This window comes from Protopterus annectens, chromosome 2.part2, assembly GCF_019279795.1.
Source record: "Protopterus annectens isolate FY-2018-M chromosome 2.part2, PAN1.0, whole genome shotgun sequence".
In the NCBI taxonomy this organism is placed as follows: Eukaryota; Metazoa; Chordata; order Ceratodontiformes; family Protopteridae; genus Protopterus; species Protopterus annectens.
Genome location: NC_056730.1, coordinates 532,681,495 through 532,698,519, shown reverse-complemented (window position 1 = coordinate 532,698,519; position 17,025 = coordinate 532,681,495). Strand labels below are relative to the sequence as shown.

Sequence of the window (17,025 nt, the reverse complement as noted above, 5' to 3'; positions counted from 1 at the left end):
GACTGCAACAGTGAAACACGAAGAACATAGTACAGTTGTGTACACTTACCATAAATGTAGATGTTCGAGTGTATTCACTGTTGCAGTCCTGGTTACCCTCCCTCCAGCCCCCTGACTTCTCTTAGCTATACTTTTCTTCTTGTTTAGTGTATTTCAGCTTTCTGGTGTATTTGCTTTTTGTTGGAGGTGTAACCTAACATATAATTGCTTTCCATTATGGGGGCACCTGACATCTGGGGCAAGAAAAACTGATGTAATGGCATTGGCTGCATGTTTTATACCCCTGACGACCTGACGTCATGGAAGAAGAGACAGCATCTGACGCAGGAATCCAAGACTTTGATATTCAGGCCGGCTGAGGGCTACCTGCAGGTAGATAACCCAAATGTAATGACTGCAGCAGTGAATACACTTGAACATGTACATTTATGGTAAGTGTACACAACTGTACTTTCTCCTTTCTTTTCATTCTGGTCAGTGGCAATTACACAAGCTTCCCCAACAGCTGGACTTACACAAGACAGGGGGAGTTTGCTACACCCCATTCAGGAAATTCTTCATCTAACTGCCTGGATGATAGAATCTTAGTACCTTTTAAACTCCAGTTTTGAGGACGTGCAGCAGATACAAGATGAGGTGAGAAAACCTGCTTCTAGAAAATCGTATCTGTGTAAGTGGAAAAGATTTTCTAGTTGGTACCTAACAAAGAACCAGGACCGCTTTCAGACTAGGTCATCCCTATTTTTTGACTGTATGAGTTACTGACCACTGGACTGTTGTATTCTTTTATTAATGTGCATTTATCAGGTTTTTCTGCTTCAGTGCTCTTAGATTCCCCAATCCTCAAGTTAAAAGGTTTTTGAAAGGGGTCTTATGTGCTCATCCACCTAGGAAATATGTAGCTCATCCTTGGGCTCTCAGCTTTGTGCCTGAGAAGCTTACTTGGTCTCCATTTGAGCCAGCTCATTAACCTTATTTGTGGTTCTTAACACGCAAGACAGTTTTTCTCTTTGTAGTGACATCTGCTAGGAGAGTATCTTGAGTTACAAGTACTTATCTTGAGTCAGCCCTACCTCTTTTTTCACAAGGACAGGGTTTCTTTGAGAACAAATCTAATCTTTATGCCTAAAGTCATTTTAGAGTTTACTTTATGCCAGATTATTAATCTCCCAGTCTTCTTTACTGAAACAGAGAACTAGGGAGAAAAAATTATTCACTCTCTGGATGTAGATAGGCAGCTCTGACATAACCAAGACAAAACTTGACTTTTTAGGACAGCTGACCAGCTGTTTGTCTCCAGTGACTGTAAGAGGAAAGGATAACTAGTAACACTATTTCTAGATTGTTGTATCATGCTGTTACTTTTTGTTATACTCACAGCAATAAGACACACCTAGGCATGATTTTAACCCATTCAACAAGAGCATTGGCTTCTTTGTTGGCTTTCTGGATAGGTGTGGACGCCAAAAGTGTTACACAGAAAGCAACTTAGTTCTGTGTTCACACTTTTACAAAGCACTACAAAATGGATTCCTTTTTCAGATCCGTAACAGCCTTTCCTAGGGCCATTATCCTAGAGTTCCTCCCACTCTTTTTATTTTCCTAACAAAGTTGTGGTATGTGGGTTAGTGTTGGCTTTGTTTCCTGGCATATTTATTCAGGGCTCTTGCTTCCTTCTAGGCAAAAAATGCTCTGAAGCTTTTTGCACTACAACTGCTTTTTATTTATTTTATTTTTATTTATTTATTTATTTTATTTTACATTTGTTTAATGGGAAAGTCCGACTGGACACATGCCCTTTTTCATCCGAGGCCAGGGGAGAAAAACTCCACAATGAACATACAGAAATAACAAATACAAGGTGTACATAGTACAAGGCTTAAGATACTAATTTAGGCTAATTTGGTTTATACATGAATAAAACAAAATTCACCAGCTTAGTATAACAGACATTTTGATGTTATAAAACAACTGACATTCCAAAGTTTCAAGTGAACATTTCATAGTTACAAAATATTTTGATAGAATACATTGTGAAGTCGGAGATATTTCCTCTTGTCATCAGAGATAGTACTGAGAGTTGATAATGTACAAAGTAACAGGTATAGTAACAATAGACAGAGGGAGGTATGTAGTCAGAAAGTCTTATAGGTTATACAGAAGGAGTGGCAAGGCCAGAGACTGAGAGAGCTGTTAGTCAGGAGTAGAGCAAGGACGCATCCATTTGTTTAAGAGGTGGGTTTTTAGAGTTCTTTTACATTGGACTAATGATGAAGTAGTAGTAGTAGTGTTTTCTGGCAATTCATTCCAGATTTTTTCTATGTAGTTTGAGAAGAGGGAATCAGCTGCTTAATTTTTGGATACATTGATTTTTATGTGGTGTTTGTTAGTGGAGCATAAGGGTCTGTTAGTGGCAAAAAGTTGAAGTAGTGTTAGTAGGGCAGATGTTTTCTCAGGGTCAAACAGGATTTTATGAGCTATGGTTAACTGAGTGTAGTGAAGGAGATGGGGGAGCTCTAACCAGTTGAATTGCTTGAGTGGAAGGCAATGGTCGGTTCTAGCTGGTAAGTTTGTAGCATATCTGGCAGTTTTGTTATAACAGGATTTGAGTTTTTTATCTCAGATTTTTTTAGGTTAGTGAGTATGGGGGCTGCATACAGTAGTGTGGAGATTACGTGGTTTTGGGCAATGGCAATCTTAGTATTCTTAGTGAAGTAGTGTTTGTTCCTGTATAATATACCACGTTTTTATGTACTTTTTTACAGTCTGGGAAATGTGAATATTGAATTTAAGTTTGCAGCCAATTTCACCTCCTAAAAGTTTGGAGTGAGGTGGCGGGGATATGATGGTGTTATTTAGTGATGAAATGTTAAATGTGTTAGTGGGTAAGGCAGATTTAGTAGGATGGAATACCATAAGTTTGTTTTTTTAGGGTTTAATATTAGTTGAGCATTTGTGAGCCAGGACTCAACTGCAAGAAAGGCTTTTTGTGTTAGATTCTGAAGTTCTTGAAGTGAGGCTGCAGCACATATCACTGTCGAGTCATCTGCATATTGGATGAGAGAAGCCTGTGAGGCTGACAACTGGAAGGTATTTGTAAATATTGAGAATAGAAGTGGGTCTAAGATAGAGCCTTGTGGACTCCTAGGGTCATTGGCAAAAGGGGTGATAGTGTCTGTTGCCAAGAGACTGCTTGCTGGCATCCAATGAGGTAATTCTGGAACCAGAGAAGGGTAGAATTACAAAAAATTAATTCAGAGAGGAAATTTAGAAGTTTAGTATGTCAAACCATATCAAAGGCTTTTGATAGGTCAAGGAAGATAGAGGACACATAGTTATTGCTGTTCTTGTGATAGTTGACAGTATTAATAAATTACATTAGAGCGGTTGCTGTGCTACGGAATAATCAAAAGCCTTGCTGAGTGTTTGTTAGGAGTTTGTTAGTATGCAGATAATCAGTAACTTGCTTATGAATGACCCTCTCTAGAATTTTAGACAGTGGTGATAATATTGTGATTGGACGATAGTGAAATCTGTTGAAGAGCCACCTTTATGTAGGGGTATAACGTAAGAGGTTTTCAAAATGAGAGGAACTTGTTGTTCAGCTGTGGACCTATTGATTAGTATTGATATAGGGTAGGCTATTCCATTTGCTGTTAGCTTTAGGTATGCAGCAGGTAAGTTGTCTGCAGCTAGTGTAGTGGGTTTTAATTTTTTCAGTAGTTTTTGATTGTGCCTGTGGCTACAGGTTGCAGGGAGAAGGTTGATTTAATATTGGGAGAGGCAATGGAAGTTTTGATAGGTGAGAGGACTTGTTTGTTTGACAGTGCTAAGATGGTTTCAGTGAAGTATTTATTAAACTGAGTAGCAATATTGTCTGAGTTATTAGTAGTGGTAGGTGGGGGTGTGCTGATTTTGCCTGGTAAAAAGATATTGTTTGTTTGTGGACCAGAATTTTTGTGGATTATTATGGCGCTTAGATTGGATTTCAGAGTAGTAATTTATTTTGTCTTGTTTAATTTGCTTCTTTGCTTTATTTCTAAGTTCTTGGTAAGTTTGTAGGGTGAGTTGGGACCTTGTTTTGTTCCAGGTTGCCCAAGCCTTATCTCTAGATTTAAGAAATGATAGTGTTTCCATTTTTAACCATGGGACATAGTTAGATTTAGCATGTATATATCTGCTGGGAGCTTGACAGTTTAGTATGGAAAGGAAGGTGGAGTTGAAATAGTCAATAGCTTCCTGTAGGGGTGGCTGTTTCAGTGGTGCCCAGTTACAGTGTTTAAGTATATCTATATGGTTATTGGGGTTCAGCTGTTTTTTGTTTCTTATTTGTAGAAGTGTGGTTAGTTTACTTGGATTTGTTTGTTTCCTGATGAAATAGGTTAGGAAGTGATCATTGAGGCTGTCTGGTAGACAACTGGAGTAGGGATAAAGGGGTGGCCTGCTTGTTAAAATCCAGTCTAGAGTGGTGTGTTTGTTAGATAGCTTATTAACCATAGTGGGTGATTGGATGAGTTGAGAGTAGCTGTGCAGGCTGATGCATTTTTTAGGGTTTGGGGACTTTCAATCTAACCAGTCTGTGTTGAGGTCACCCATAAAGATTGTTTCCTGTGGTAAGGTTTTGCTACACCAATGTAATATATTTTTTAACATCTGGGTATTATCCCCTGGTGGTGTATAGATACCTATTATGAATATATGTTTCTTAGGGTTAATGTTTAGTTTGGCAAGTACTACTTTAGCATTTTAAGGTTTAAAGTTTTTTCATCTAGTGTTCCTATTGAGAGGTGCTTTTTAAAAAGTAGGGATACGCCTCCTCCTCTTTTATTTATTCCATTTGTACGTATGATATTGTAAACTGGTGGTAGTATTTCATTGCTGGGGGTGTTACGGTTTAGCCAGGTCAGTGTGAAGTACAATGTCAGGGGAGTAAAGGGAGATGTTAGCGTGAAGCTCGTGGATTTTATTGTTTACACTTTCTTCTATTCATATTTAATAGTAGAATATCAGATTTATCCCTAGTAGGAATGATTTGTGCCTGACTACTTTTTGAATGTGTGTTATTTTGTGAGACTAAGTTGGAGGGTTTACAGGCTGGACCGGGGTTTGGGTGTATGTCCCCACTAAGGGTTAGTTTAATGCTATATTAACCACAATTTTCAAAAACTTGATAATGTTTTTTATCGTAATTCCTGGAGATACTAGTTATGTTAGGATGAGAACGTAGGGAAAGTTTTGCATGGTTTAAAGGTGAGTTATTAAAGATGGAACTACACATGGGGATATTTACTGGTTTGGGTGGTAGGGGGTGGGTGTTAGAGGTGGAGTGGGAAGGGGAAGGTTTGTTAAGCATGGAATGGTAAGAGGTGTTATAAGTTGCTAATGTTAATAGACTTAGCGTGGTAATCAGTAAGAGTAGCTGGTTCATTACATTTGTAGAGCGCTGGTAGGTCTTGGCTCTGTTTGTTGTAGGAGGTCTGTTAACGGTAGCCATTTTAGCTATAGTGGTTTAGGTAAGGGTCTCCTGACGTAGTGGTAAAATGAAGTGGGAAGGGGTCTGAAGTGAAGTAAGGGTTTTCTGATAGTAGTGGTCAAATGAAGTGGGAGGAGTTCTGAAGACAAAATATAGAGGTGAGTTGTATTAGGCGATGTGATTTGATTGGAAGTTGTGCTGAGATGGTGTGGCTAGGGAACTCTAAGTGTATGTAGTTTTACATCAGCTCTTGGCAGTTGGAGCACATAGAAAGCAGTCAAAGCTCTGATAAGCTGGCCGGTGCAATAAGCGAGACCCAAGAAGCTTAGGCTACTGCAACACTGATCTATTAGAACATATACCATTATAGTAAATTTTCTTACACAATTGTACTTTCTGATGTCTTATATAAAATGTCGAGTAACTACAGAACTGCCTTTGCCTTGTGCAATAAAACTGTGTACAAGGCACACACACACACACACACACACCCACACCCACAGGCACAGTCACACACACAGGCGCACACACACACACACACACACACACACACACACACACACACACACACACACACATGTACATGTGTGCATGCTCGCTGCATGCTTTATTGCTGCTTTGCAGTTCAGAGGTTCATAGATTAGTACTAAGCTAACTGCCCTTGTGAGCCATTTTAAGCCTAGCCAATTATCCCTTGTGAGACACAAACCCTGCACCTTGTATTTGTAAGGCAAACACCTTAACCATTAGGCCACCCTCCCAACCAGATGTTATGGAACTGATTTCATAATTTGCATATGTATCAGATATGATGAAGGATATAAACTACTGATGGCCAGAGTCAGATGCAAGTGGTGGTTAGAGAAGGTTCTAAAGTCAACAGAGACTAGGCTGACAACCTGGAAGTGGACTGGAATGTAAACACAGCAGTTCATAGAAGTACTCTGGGCACTTGCACTTCAGAAAGAAGAGAAAGGTGGAATCAAAGAAAAATGGCATGTGTGAAGACTGTTGAACAGATATGTGGCTGAGCCAGAAATGGAAATAAAGTACATAAGGAAAGCTGTTAGGGAATGCAAAAGTCTAGAAAGCCATCAATAGAAGGAACGAGCACAGGCATAGTGGGAGATAGAAAAGATGTGCAAGGCTAAGAAAGAATACTGGTTAGCTAACAAAGAGGCTAAGCGAGCAGTCAGTAACAAAGAACAAGACATCAGAAGCACTTATTAAATTCTGGAAAGTGACTCGGCTGATGGCAAACCCCACAGAAGCTGTACTGCCCCATATAGAGCCTACGACGAAGAGGAAGAAGAGTCCTACCCAGAAGAAACAAGACCAGCACTAAGGAGAATGAAGTCAGGGTAAAGCAGTTTGCTTAGATGAGGTCACAGTAGATATTGTCAAGAGGTTGGGTGAGTTATGGGCAAGATGGCTTCTAAGCGTCCTCATAGCAGTATGGAGAGAAAGATGTACCCTAGATGACCGGAGAATAACTGAGTGCCAGTGCACAAGAACAAAGGGGATATACGTAAGTGTAGGCAGTGCAGAAGTGTAAAACTCCTGTCACACTACATGAATGAGCTGGAGAGGCTGAATGACAAATGTATATGCAGAGTAGTAGAAAGTAAGATGGGAGAGTTCACATTCATTTCAGGATGCATCACAACTTACCTGATGTTTGCAGTGAGACAGACAGTGGAGGAGAAGCTAGAGATGAGGAAAGAGCCTATCTGGGCATTCCTAGACTTGGAAAAAGCATATGACAAGGTCTCAATTAAGCTGCTATGGGCAGTCATGAGATGGTTCAAAGTTCCAGAAACACTGGTAGAATTTGTGTAGACCATGTACAAGGATCCAGTGATACAAATATAAACACTGTTGGACTCAGGGAGGGGTTCTCAGTGGGAGTGAGTGTGCATCAGGGTTCAGCTCTAAGCCCACTGCTGTTCATACTGGTGATGGACTACATTAGCAAACAGGTCAGAGGGAAGAGGTCATCAAAGCTATTGTATGCAGGTGATATAATACTACAAGCAGATTAGGAACAGGAACTTCAGCAAATAAGGCAATGGGGTGTAAAACTGAAGGCACATGGGATGAAACCGAGTACAGACAACACAGCTGTCATGGCAACAAATGGGGCAATTAGAAGAAAATGATGTTGAAGGGAAAACAGTGGAACAGGTTAACATAATTTATCTGAGCCTCTCAAAATAAATACGTGTAGTATTGATTTGCAAATACTAATAAAACATTGGCTTGAGTCTGAGCACTCTATCTCACGTTTTAACTTCTCACATTCAATTAGAGATTTCTGAAGAAAATGCTAGACAGTTTTAAAAAGCATATGTCTTTGTAGCACATACAAAATTATTACGTTTTCAGTGATCTGTTTGTTTTGCTTTTTCTAGGGAGAACTGGAAAAGCTTAATCAGTCTACAGATGCCATCAATCGAAGAGAGACAGAGCTAGAGGTATGGTCCTTTTCTACTGTAAATGTTTTTTATATGTGCATTTGAGTTTTGTCCTGACCTATATTTTTTTCCTTATTATATGGCATACGTTTTGCTGTTTTCCTTTCAAGGTCACACCAGCCTGACATTTCATAATAATTAGAATATGAACACAAGACAAAGGACAGCCTGATCAGTGATGCATATTCTAGATGTGCAGTTTTCTTCAGCAGAGAATACTGTAGAAAACCAATAACAATTCAGTACTGTAGAATACTGGCAGGGAAACAGATATTGTGAGATTAAGCAAGGATGCTGCAAAAGATGTTAATTGTATATGGTATGCTGTAGATAGATTTACTACCTCATTAGTCCTGTTGCCATTCACCTAGACAACACCACAACGCAACCCAGTAACTAAGCAGTTTTTGTAGAAGTTTATTTTTTTGTACTCTTGTTTTGGCAGATAGTGAAGCCCCCAACTGTTCTTTGCTCATTTGTTCGCCATTAGCAGGGCAAGAGATGGCCATGGTACAGACATTGTCCAGGCAGACTTGAAGGATTATTCATCTTTCTGGCTGTACCCCCTTCCTTGGCAACTGACATGCATACTTACAAATATCAGGGCCAAATATACCTTCCACTGTGAGTGTACTTTTTCCCATGTAACTAACACAAAGGCTACTGCATGGATGTGGCTTTGCAGAGCCAAGTGCACATCCCTGGCTTGTAAGCTGCATGTTGTGCACCTCTGTCTTCAGTTGCCGCTGTAACTGCAGGATGGATTAACTGACACTGGCTGCTCCCTTTCACTCTTCTCTCACAGGCTTCTTAGCACATGGGTTCATAGGTTCATAGGTTTATACTAGGCTATCTGCCCTAAGGCATTTATAAGCCTAGCCCAAATTTTTGTGGCTTACGCCACCCCTTATATGAAAAAATACTGTGCCCATTAGTTTGTTGTGCCTCTGTCCAGCAGTGACACAGAGATGATTCCCGGGGTAAACCTACGATCTCCCATCCACAGGTCAAGATTTCTCTTGAACAGAGCCAGCGAGGTGCTCTGCCTCACATGGACCGGGATTTTATTCCACAACATAGGGAGTCTCTGAGTGATAAATCTATCCCTCCAGCACGTCCTATTTATATCCGTGCTAAGGTTTAAGTCACTTGCTCTAGTGGTTTTGGTGGATTTGGATTTTTTGAGGTGGAGCATGTCCATTAATTCCGGATTGGACATGGCCTTGTATGTCAGGCACATGTCACCTCTGAGCAGACGGTATGCGACTGAATAGAGCTGGAGTTTCTTCAATCTGGCAGCATATGACAGATTTTGGAGTCCCTTTATCCTTTTGGTGAGGAACTTTTGAGGTCTCTCCAATTGCTGCAGATGTCGGGTGAGATACATCCCGAATGGGGCATTGTACTCGATCATTGGTCTGATAAGTGAAGAGTACAGGGGAACAATGACCTCACTAGATCTGGATGTGAATCCCTTCATGATCAGGTGGGCAATGTAGAAGGTCTTTCTAACCACTTTAGTAATGTGAGTGTCAAAAGAAAGGCCACTGTCAACCTGGGTCCCCAGGTCCCTGATAACCTCTTCTGTGCTTAGTGGATTGCCACCTATATGGTAGCTTGGGGTTACCTTGTTTTTCCCGAAGGGTATGACTATACATTTTTTGGCGTTTAACTTCAGGCCATGGCTCTGGCACCAGCTATCTGTTTCCGTGAGTCCCTTCTGAAGGATATCCGTGTCCGATGCACTTTCCACTATGGCGCCCAGTTTGCAGTCGTCTGCAAACTTTGTCAGCCAAAGTCCTCCCATGTTGGCCTGTACTTCTGAGAAGTAGATGCCGGACAATAGGGGGCCAAGGACCGAGCCCTGTGGGACACCACTTGTGAACGGCTTGGAGTCTGACATAGCGCCAGCAACTCTAACCCTGTGGGTTCTGTCCTTAAGCCAGTTTGCAACCCATCTTGTGACATATGGGTTTACATTTAAGCTGGTAAGTTTTTCTACAATACCCGAGTGGGGTATTGTGTCGAAAGCCTTTGCAAGGTCAAGGTAGGCTGTATGGACTACCTTTCCCTCATCAATGGCCTTGGTGACTGTTTTGAAGAAGTCGACCAAGTTCAAAAGGCATGATCTTCCCTTGACGAAGCCAAACTGGGTCGGGTCCAATGTCTGCAAGTTCCCTATATCTTTGTTTATGAGCTCCATTATGATCCTCTCCATAGCTTTGCAGACTAGGCTTGTTAAGCTTATGGGGCAGTAATTACCAGGGTCCGTAGAGGCACCGCCTTTGTGGAGTGGGACCACAGTTGCCGTACGCCACTCCTTGGGCACGTATCCTGTGGTAAGGCTGAGATTAAACAGCTGCCTTATGTGCGGGTTTAATTCCTCATTTAGCTCGTGTAGCACACAGCTGGGGACACCATCCGGTCCCATTGATGCTGTGTTTTTAGCTTTAGAGAGAGCAGCTTTCACCTGTGCATTTGAGATGTCTGGGAGGCTACACTCCGCTGGGATAGTTATCTTCTCCTGTAGAGGGGGAGAGGGGGTGAAGTTTGCACTGAACCTGTCTGCCAGTATGTTGGCAATGTCTGTGGGTTCAGTGATTTTTGTATCATTTTGGACTAATTCTGAGCATATCTGGGAGTTTCCACCCAGGTTCCTAACATAGCTGAAAAAGGCCTTATGATTGTCCTTTGAATCCATGGCAATCTTTCTCTCAAAATTGGCCTTAGTTAATTTTATGAGTGCTCGTATTTTTTTACTAATAATGATCAGGGGTGACTTCCCTTTTATGGATTTTGTTCTATCATGTAATAGCTTTCTCCTCTTATTGTAAAGTTTGTTAATGGCTGGGGTCCACCAGACTGGACGTTTGCCCTTTGTGGAAAGAGTCTTGGTTTTATTTGGGATTGCCTGATCCATGCAGTCCTGGAGGTGTTCATAGAAGGCATTTGTAAGGGCTTCCGCAGCTTGGGTTGTGGTTTCCACTGGCTCAGGGGCCTTGAAGGATACCACACCAGTCTTGAGTAGTGTGAAGTTTGCTTTAGAGAAGTTCTTCACTGTGGTCTTTTGTTTGGGGTGGGGGCGGGATGTGGATTTCCAGTGAGATTAGTTTATGATCAGATCTCACCAATGAGGGATATACTTCCGGTGTGGAGCATTTTGTCCCCATGTTTGTGATAATGAGATCTAGTATATTTTCTCCTCTCGTGGGAACAGTGACTAGCTGTTCCATGGCATTTGAATTTATGAACTCCAGGAACCGTTGGGCTAGAAAGTTAGGGCTTGAGTAATGTTCCCAGTCTATATTCGGGTAGTTGAAGTCACCCAATATGATGGTGTTTGGAGATACATTTATACCCTCCAGTGTCTTCAGGAAGGCTGTGTGGGGTTCCTGAGTTTGAGAGGGTGGCCTGTAGCATGCTACAATTTGTAGAGCAGTTTTGCCTATGGTTAGTTGCACCTGGATGGTTTCCGAAGCTTCGTGCGTTGCCACCAACCTGGAGGTGTGGGTATCCTTTATGAATATGGATACACCCCCTCCTTTTGTGGTGTGGTCCGGGTTTTGGGGCTGGAACGCATGATATGAGGTAAGACCTAATAGTGCCGTTTGGTAGTCAGTCCTGGGTCATCGAATTGCAATGAGAGCTTATCCTCTGTAGAACAGACTTGGCAACTACACAGACAGTTTTGATCATTTTAGGAGCTGCTCTGTGTACTTAAGGGGTTTCTCCTGAGGTTACTGTAGGAAAGCTGGTGTAATCCTGTAATAGAAGATGCTGACCTTTTTTCTTTCTCAGATAAATATGTAGACCATTTGTGTTAAGGACTGTATCTCTGAAATCCTGGTAGCATTTACTTTTTGCATTTAGGACAGAGGGTAATTCTATCATTTTATACAGTACATTATATAATCTTCAGTATGCAAGTGGATGTTGGGACTACATGGAATTTGTAGCCTTTACAATAATTGAGTTAATCTTGCCAAGAATAATAGAGTCAGTTAGCCATTTAAGCATTCCAGGAAGCCTGTCCTCACTTCAGTAGCAGTGAAGTAGTGAAATGGTTAGACAGTGATCTTCCTTCTTTTTATAATAGGAAAGATGGTTTTACTTATGTCATAAAGCTTAAAAGACATAAATTAAACATGCAAAAGTCTGTTGTCAACTGAGTTACATATCCAAACACAACACAAGCTCTCAGGAGGTTTTCAGGTCTGGGTGACAATAAAGGATTTGTTTGTCCCACTAAGTATTGCATCATCAGTAATGGAGTTAAAGTATCATGTAGAATATTTGTACACTTTAACTTGCAAATCTGACTTCCTGACTAACATCAGTAGTTCACAATGAATTATGAATCTGCAGAGGAATCCCTAGATATGCCTGAACAGCTTGTTCAATTGGAAAGAGTTTAATGCACCACGGATGTATAACAGAAGATTATGTTTGTTTTTTCTGAGAAGATATTAAATCCTCAGAATTCACAGCTATGGAAAGCAAGATTATGGAAGAAATGTTAGTACTTCTCATTGTTACAAAGCAGCAGAATGTTATCTTTGCTGCAGAGGAAACTTCAGTCATGACCAGAAGCGTTGAATAGTTCTTGAGAGGTACCAGTCACATGACATCAAAGGGACAACACAATCAGAAGATGGTATCAAATGTGTCTCTGTAGATCCTATTGGTGAATTAATATGTTATGTTCTGTCAGTCATTGAAAATCATATTCAGGGGAAGAAGGGTACTTCTTTGATGAGCAGTTATGTGAGGAAATCTGCCCAACTGACAAATGTGCATTGCAAACTGGGGTGGGGACTCTTTCCTTTAAGGTGTCCTCACCTTGGAATTGATAATATTAAGTAAGAGTTATCAAACACAAGGTGCCTGAAAAAGACAAATGACATTTTGCACTGTTTCCTTCACAGAAATGCCATTTGCACAGATGTCCTCTGCAGTTGTACCCTAGAACAACATTTATTCAAATTTCCTTTCCTTTCTTGAGCAGGGAGCTTTAGGATTTTAGTTAGTTGGTACTAAACAGGTTATAATGGAACATTAAAGGCCTCAAGTTTAGATGCTGCTGTTTCATTATAAGGCATAATAATTTTGCGGAGTTTGACTTTTGTTTCTAGCAGCAGTTGAGCGGGAGCTTAAAATAACTCTGAAGGAGCTGGGGAAAAAAACTATTGCTTGTATCATTATGTTTAAAGATGAAAGTGAATTGCATACAGACACCACACAGTAGTTAAACATAACTGATTACTAAATTAGTTTGTTTAGGACATTGCTGCCACTGAGGCAGTGGTCTCAGCAAATGTGATCTTGTAAACTCATATTCTCTTTAAAATACTTGAGTACTGGCTACAGCAGACCTCTCAAGTTTTTTCATGAATTAGATGAATGGATGAGATATCAGCAGGAGCCAACCAACAGCTTACTAGTAGTAGAGATAAAAATTCATAAAAGTCAAATAGAAGGTAAGGAGCCTGTAGAAATGGCCACAAAGAGCAAAGTATTTATATTTTATGGAATACTAATGAGGGCTAAGCGTCAAATGTACTCCTGTTTATGGGGCATATTCTGAATGCAGGAGTTGTCCTGAAGAAGCTGTTCATTTTATTGGGCTATGACATAATTTTTTTCTAGACCCCAGACTTCCAAAACTGTCTGATGTCGGAACATAGGAACATTACTAGGCAAATGATCACTGGGACTATATGATGCCTAGCCACTGTTAAGAAGTCAAACTTAAAAGTTCTTGCACCCTTTTGGAATACTTAATAGTGCATGCCTCCCAAATCAAGCATGATCATGCATAATGACCCTGGCAATTTACACCTCATTCCAAAGTAGAAATGTATGATTTTCAGAAAAGGGATTTTTTATTTATGTGGAAATATCACATCCCGTTGATTAAGGCTTTGCCCACCAGAAATGTTTATTGGAGGAACATATTTTACACAGTTATAAAAGGCTGATTTCTACACACAGAGAATTAAGACTTTGCCTAAAGTCTTAGAAATCTTTCTAGAATTTGAGGTAGTGTCATATCTGCAATATCACTTGTTTGGCAGTGATCCCTCATCGATGGAATCTCCAAGGCTTTGGTGGTGAAGCCTACCATACCAAATTCCCATTGGAAGTAACTTGTGAAAAGACTTTTTGAGAGTAGGCGATGCTTCAGGTTATTTATGCAGAATATGCAGAAAGGTTTCAGGTCCTGATAGAAAGGAGGAACAAGGTACCCTTTCTTTATTGTGTGTGGTGGCATTGATTAAGCAAGCAATACTACTGCAGTGGTTAGTGTTGCTTCTTCACAGCTCTTACTTCTCTGTTATGGTTCCTGGCTATGGAGTATGCTTGCTCTCCTTACCATCAATTTGTCCACTTGGGTTTTCCTTAAGAGCTCTAGTTTTTCTGGATATCTGAAAGTTGTGGCAGTAGGTTAAATTTTGATCTTCTAAATTGCTAGTAGGAATGTGTGTGTGTGTGTGTGTGTGTGTGTGTGTGTGTGTGTGTGTGTGTGTGTGTGTGTGTGTGTGTGTGTGTGTGTGTGTGTGTGTGTGTCCTGAAAAAGCCTGATATCCTCCAGAAATGGTAGTCTGCCATGTTACTGTTATTTGCTAGTAGAGGTTACTGCTTCCTTAAGTAATATAAAATGGGTATTGAGGACTGAATGAATAAATGAATAAATGAATAAATGATTAAATGAATGATTGAGTGTAATAATAGCTAATGCACAGGATAGCTAATGCAGTGAAGTGCTTCTTCGTCCCTCATGAATCTGTTGGTCTGAATAGATTACAGATGTAGATTAGTGGATTAATTTAGGAAGGGAAAAGAACCAAGGATCACCCTTAATGAGATTCAGATTAACAAAAAGGAAGATTGAGGATGTGCCATGACTAAAGACATATGCAGTGACTGTCAACAAAGCACATGTACTGAAAGTATTAATGGACTATTTCATCTTCTTGTTGAATTAACATGGAACCATAGATAGTAAAGACAAACCAAAGCTAACTAGGAGATGGGGTGGAAGTGAGAAGAAAAATTGTTTCTTAGCTTGCTTAGATCAGTAAAGTGTAGTAGAAAAGACTGGTAAAAAAATTGAAAGAGGCAGGGTACTGGGGTTATTTAATCTAATCTTGAGAAACAGTTTGATTAAAATGGAGGGCACATTACTGACTGTGCAGGAGTGGAAGAAAGAACTTCAACTGATGGGGGACCCACATGTAGAAGGGAAAGAGACAATGGCATGATTTAAAAATCTAAATCTAAAGAAGTTAAGGACTTCTGGTGATACTGCAAATCAGAAGTGTTCTGCAAGAAGTGTTAGGAAGAGAAGTAAAGGAAGGAGGGTGTAAGAGAACAGCTTACTGTGTGTAGAAAAGATGGCTCAATTCACCTATATGTGTCTGTCTCTCTCACACACACACACATATATATATATATATATATATATGTATATACATATATATATATAAATATGTATATATATATATATATATATATATATATATATATATATATATTTATATATATATATATATATATATATATACATACAGTGTCACTTCATATCATCGAAATCTCATTTCATCGAATTTCAAAACATCGAGACCAAATCGTCGAAAGCTCATTTCATTGAAAACTCATAACATCGAATCTGAAATCATTGAAAGCTACTAAGACACTAAAAATAACATCCCAGACACTGTTTACTACGTTTATGCAGGGGGGCAAGCCCCCCCTCACCCCCCACCCCCCAAAAATTAAATATACCAACTCCAAGGTTGCACTACAGTGGGGTTAGGAAATTACCTTGTAGTTGGTATATTTAATGTACGGGGGTGTGGGGGGTGCAGGGGGGCTTGCCCCCTGCATAAACGTAGTAAAAACTCTGTGGGATGTTATTTCTAGTTGCTTTATAGTTTTCAATGATTTGAGATTCGATGTTATGAGTTTTCAACGATTTGAGCTTTCGACGATTTGGTCTCGATGTTTTGAAATTCATTGAAATGGGATTTTGACGATATGAAGTGAAACCATATGTGTATATATATATATATATATATATATATATATATATATATATATATATATATATACAAATATGTATATATGTATATATACATATATGTATATATATATATATATATATATGTGTGTGTGTGTGTGTGTGTATATATATATATATATATATATATATATATATATACATATGTATGTGTATAGATATATATATGTATATATATATATATATATATATATATATATATATATATACATATGTATGTGTATATATATATATATATATATATATACACACACACACACACACACACACACACACACACACACACACACACACACAATTTATATCCATATATATATAGGGTCTATATTATATCATCGAACACTTAAAAAAGCGAACGATGATTGATCAACCTAATTTAAACGAAAGCTTACAATCTCAAACTGTCAGATCAGCGATTTTTTTCTCAGGGAAAAAAATCGCTGATCCAAAACACATACACACAACCAAGCACACCAAACAAACAGAAATCCACACACATACACCTAAAATCTGATACCTAACCCTACACTAAACTATGCACACACCACTAACTACCCACTTACCTTAACCCAAACCCTAACCCTAAGGTCCGTCACTATCACACACGCACCTCACCCGCTCCCTAACCCTAACTCACTTAAATCCGCCGTAACCCTCATGTCCACTCAATCGCACACATACCTAACCCGAGCCCTAACTCTAACTCACCTAAATCTCCCTAACACTCACATCCACACAATCGCACACTTACCTGAATCCGACCGGTAACTTTCCACCATAACACTGAAAATACCGAAGCAACAGAAACGGACAACCGAATTCTTTCCCTAGGAGAAAATTCGAGTTTCTGCTGCTTCGATATTTTGCAGTTTCGCGAAAATAATTTCAATCAATCAGCGGTCGCTTTTTTAAGCGTTCGAGGATATAATATAGACCCTACATATATATATATATATATATATATATATATATATATATAATATATGTGTGTGTGTGTG

General features: G+C 39.7%; 1 protein-coding gene across 1 annotated transcript in view; it reads left to right on the top strand.

Annotated features, from left to right (window-relative positions):
• Positions 1-17,025, top strand: part of SH3BP5 (SH3 domain binding protein 5) — a 1,951,634-nt gene that overhangs the window by 305,800 nt on the left and 1,628,809 nt on the right. The window contains exon 2 of the mRNA XM_044064003.1: positions 7,885-7,947. Within this exon, the coding sequence (XP_043919938.1) occupies positions 7,885-7,947 (63 nt within the window). The remainder of the gene's footprint in view (positions 1-7,884; positions 7,948-17,025) is intronic.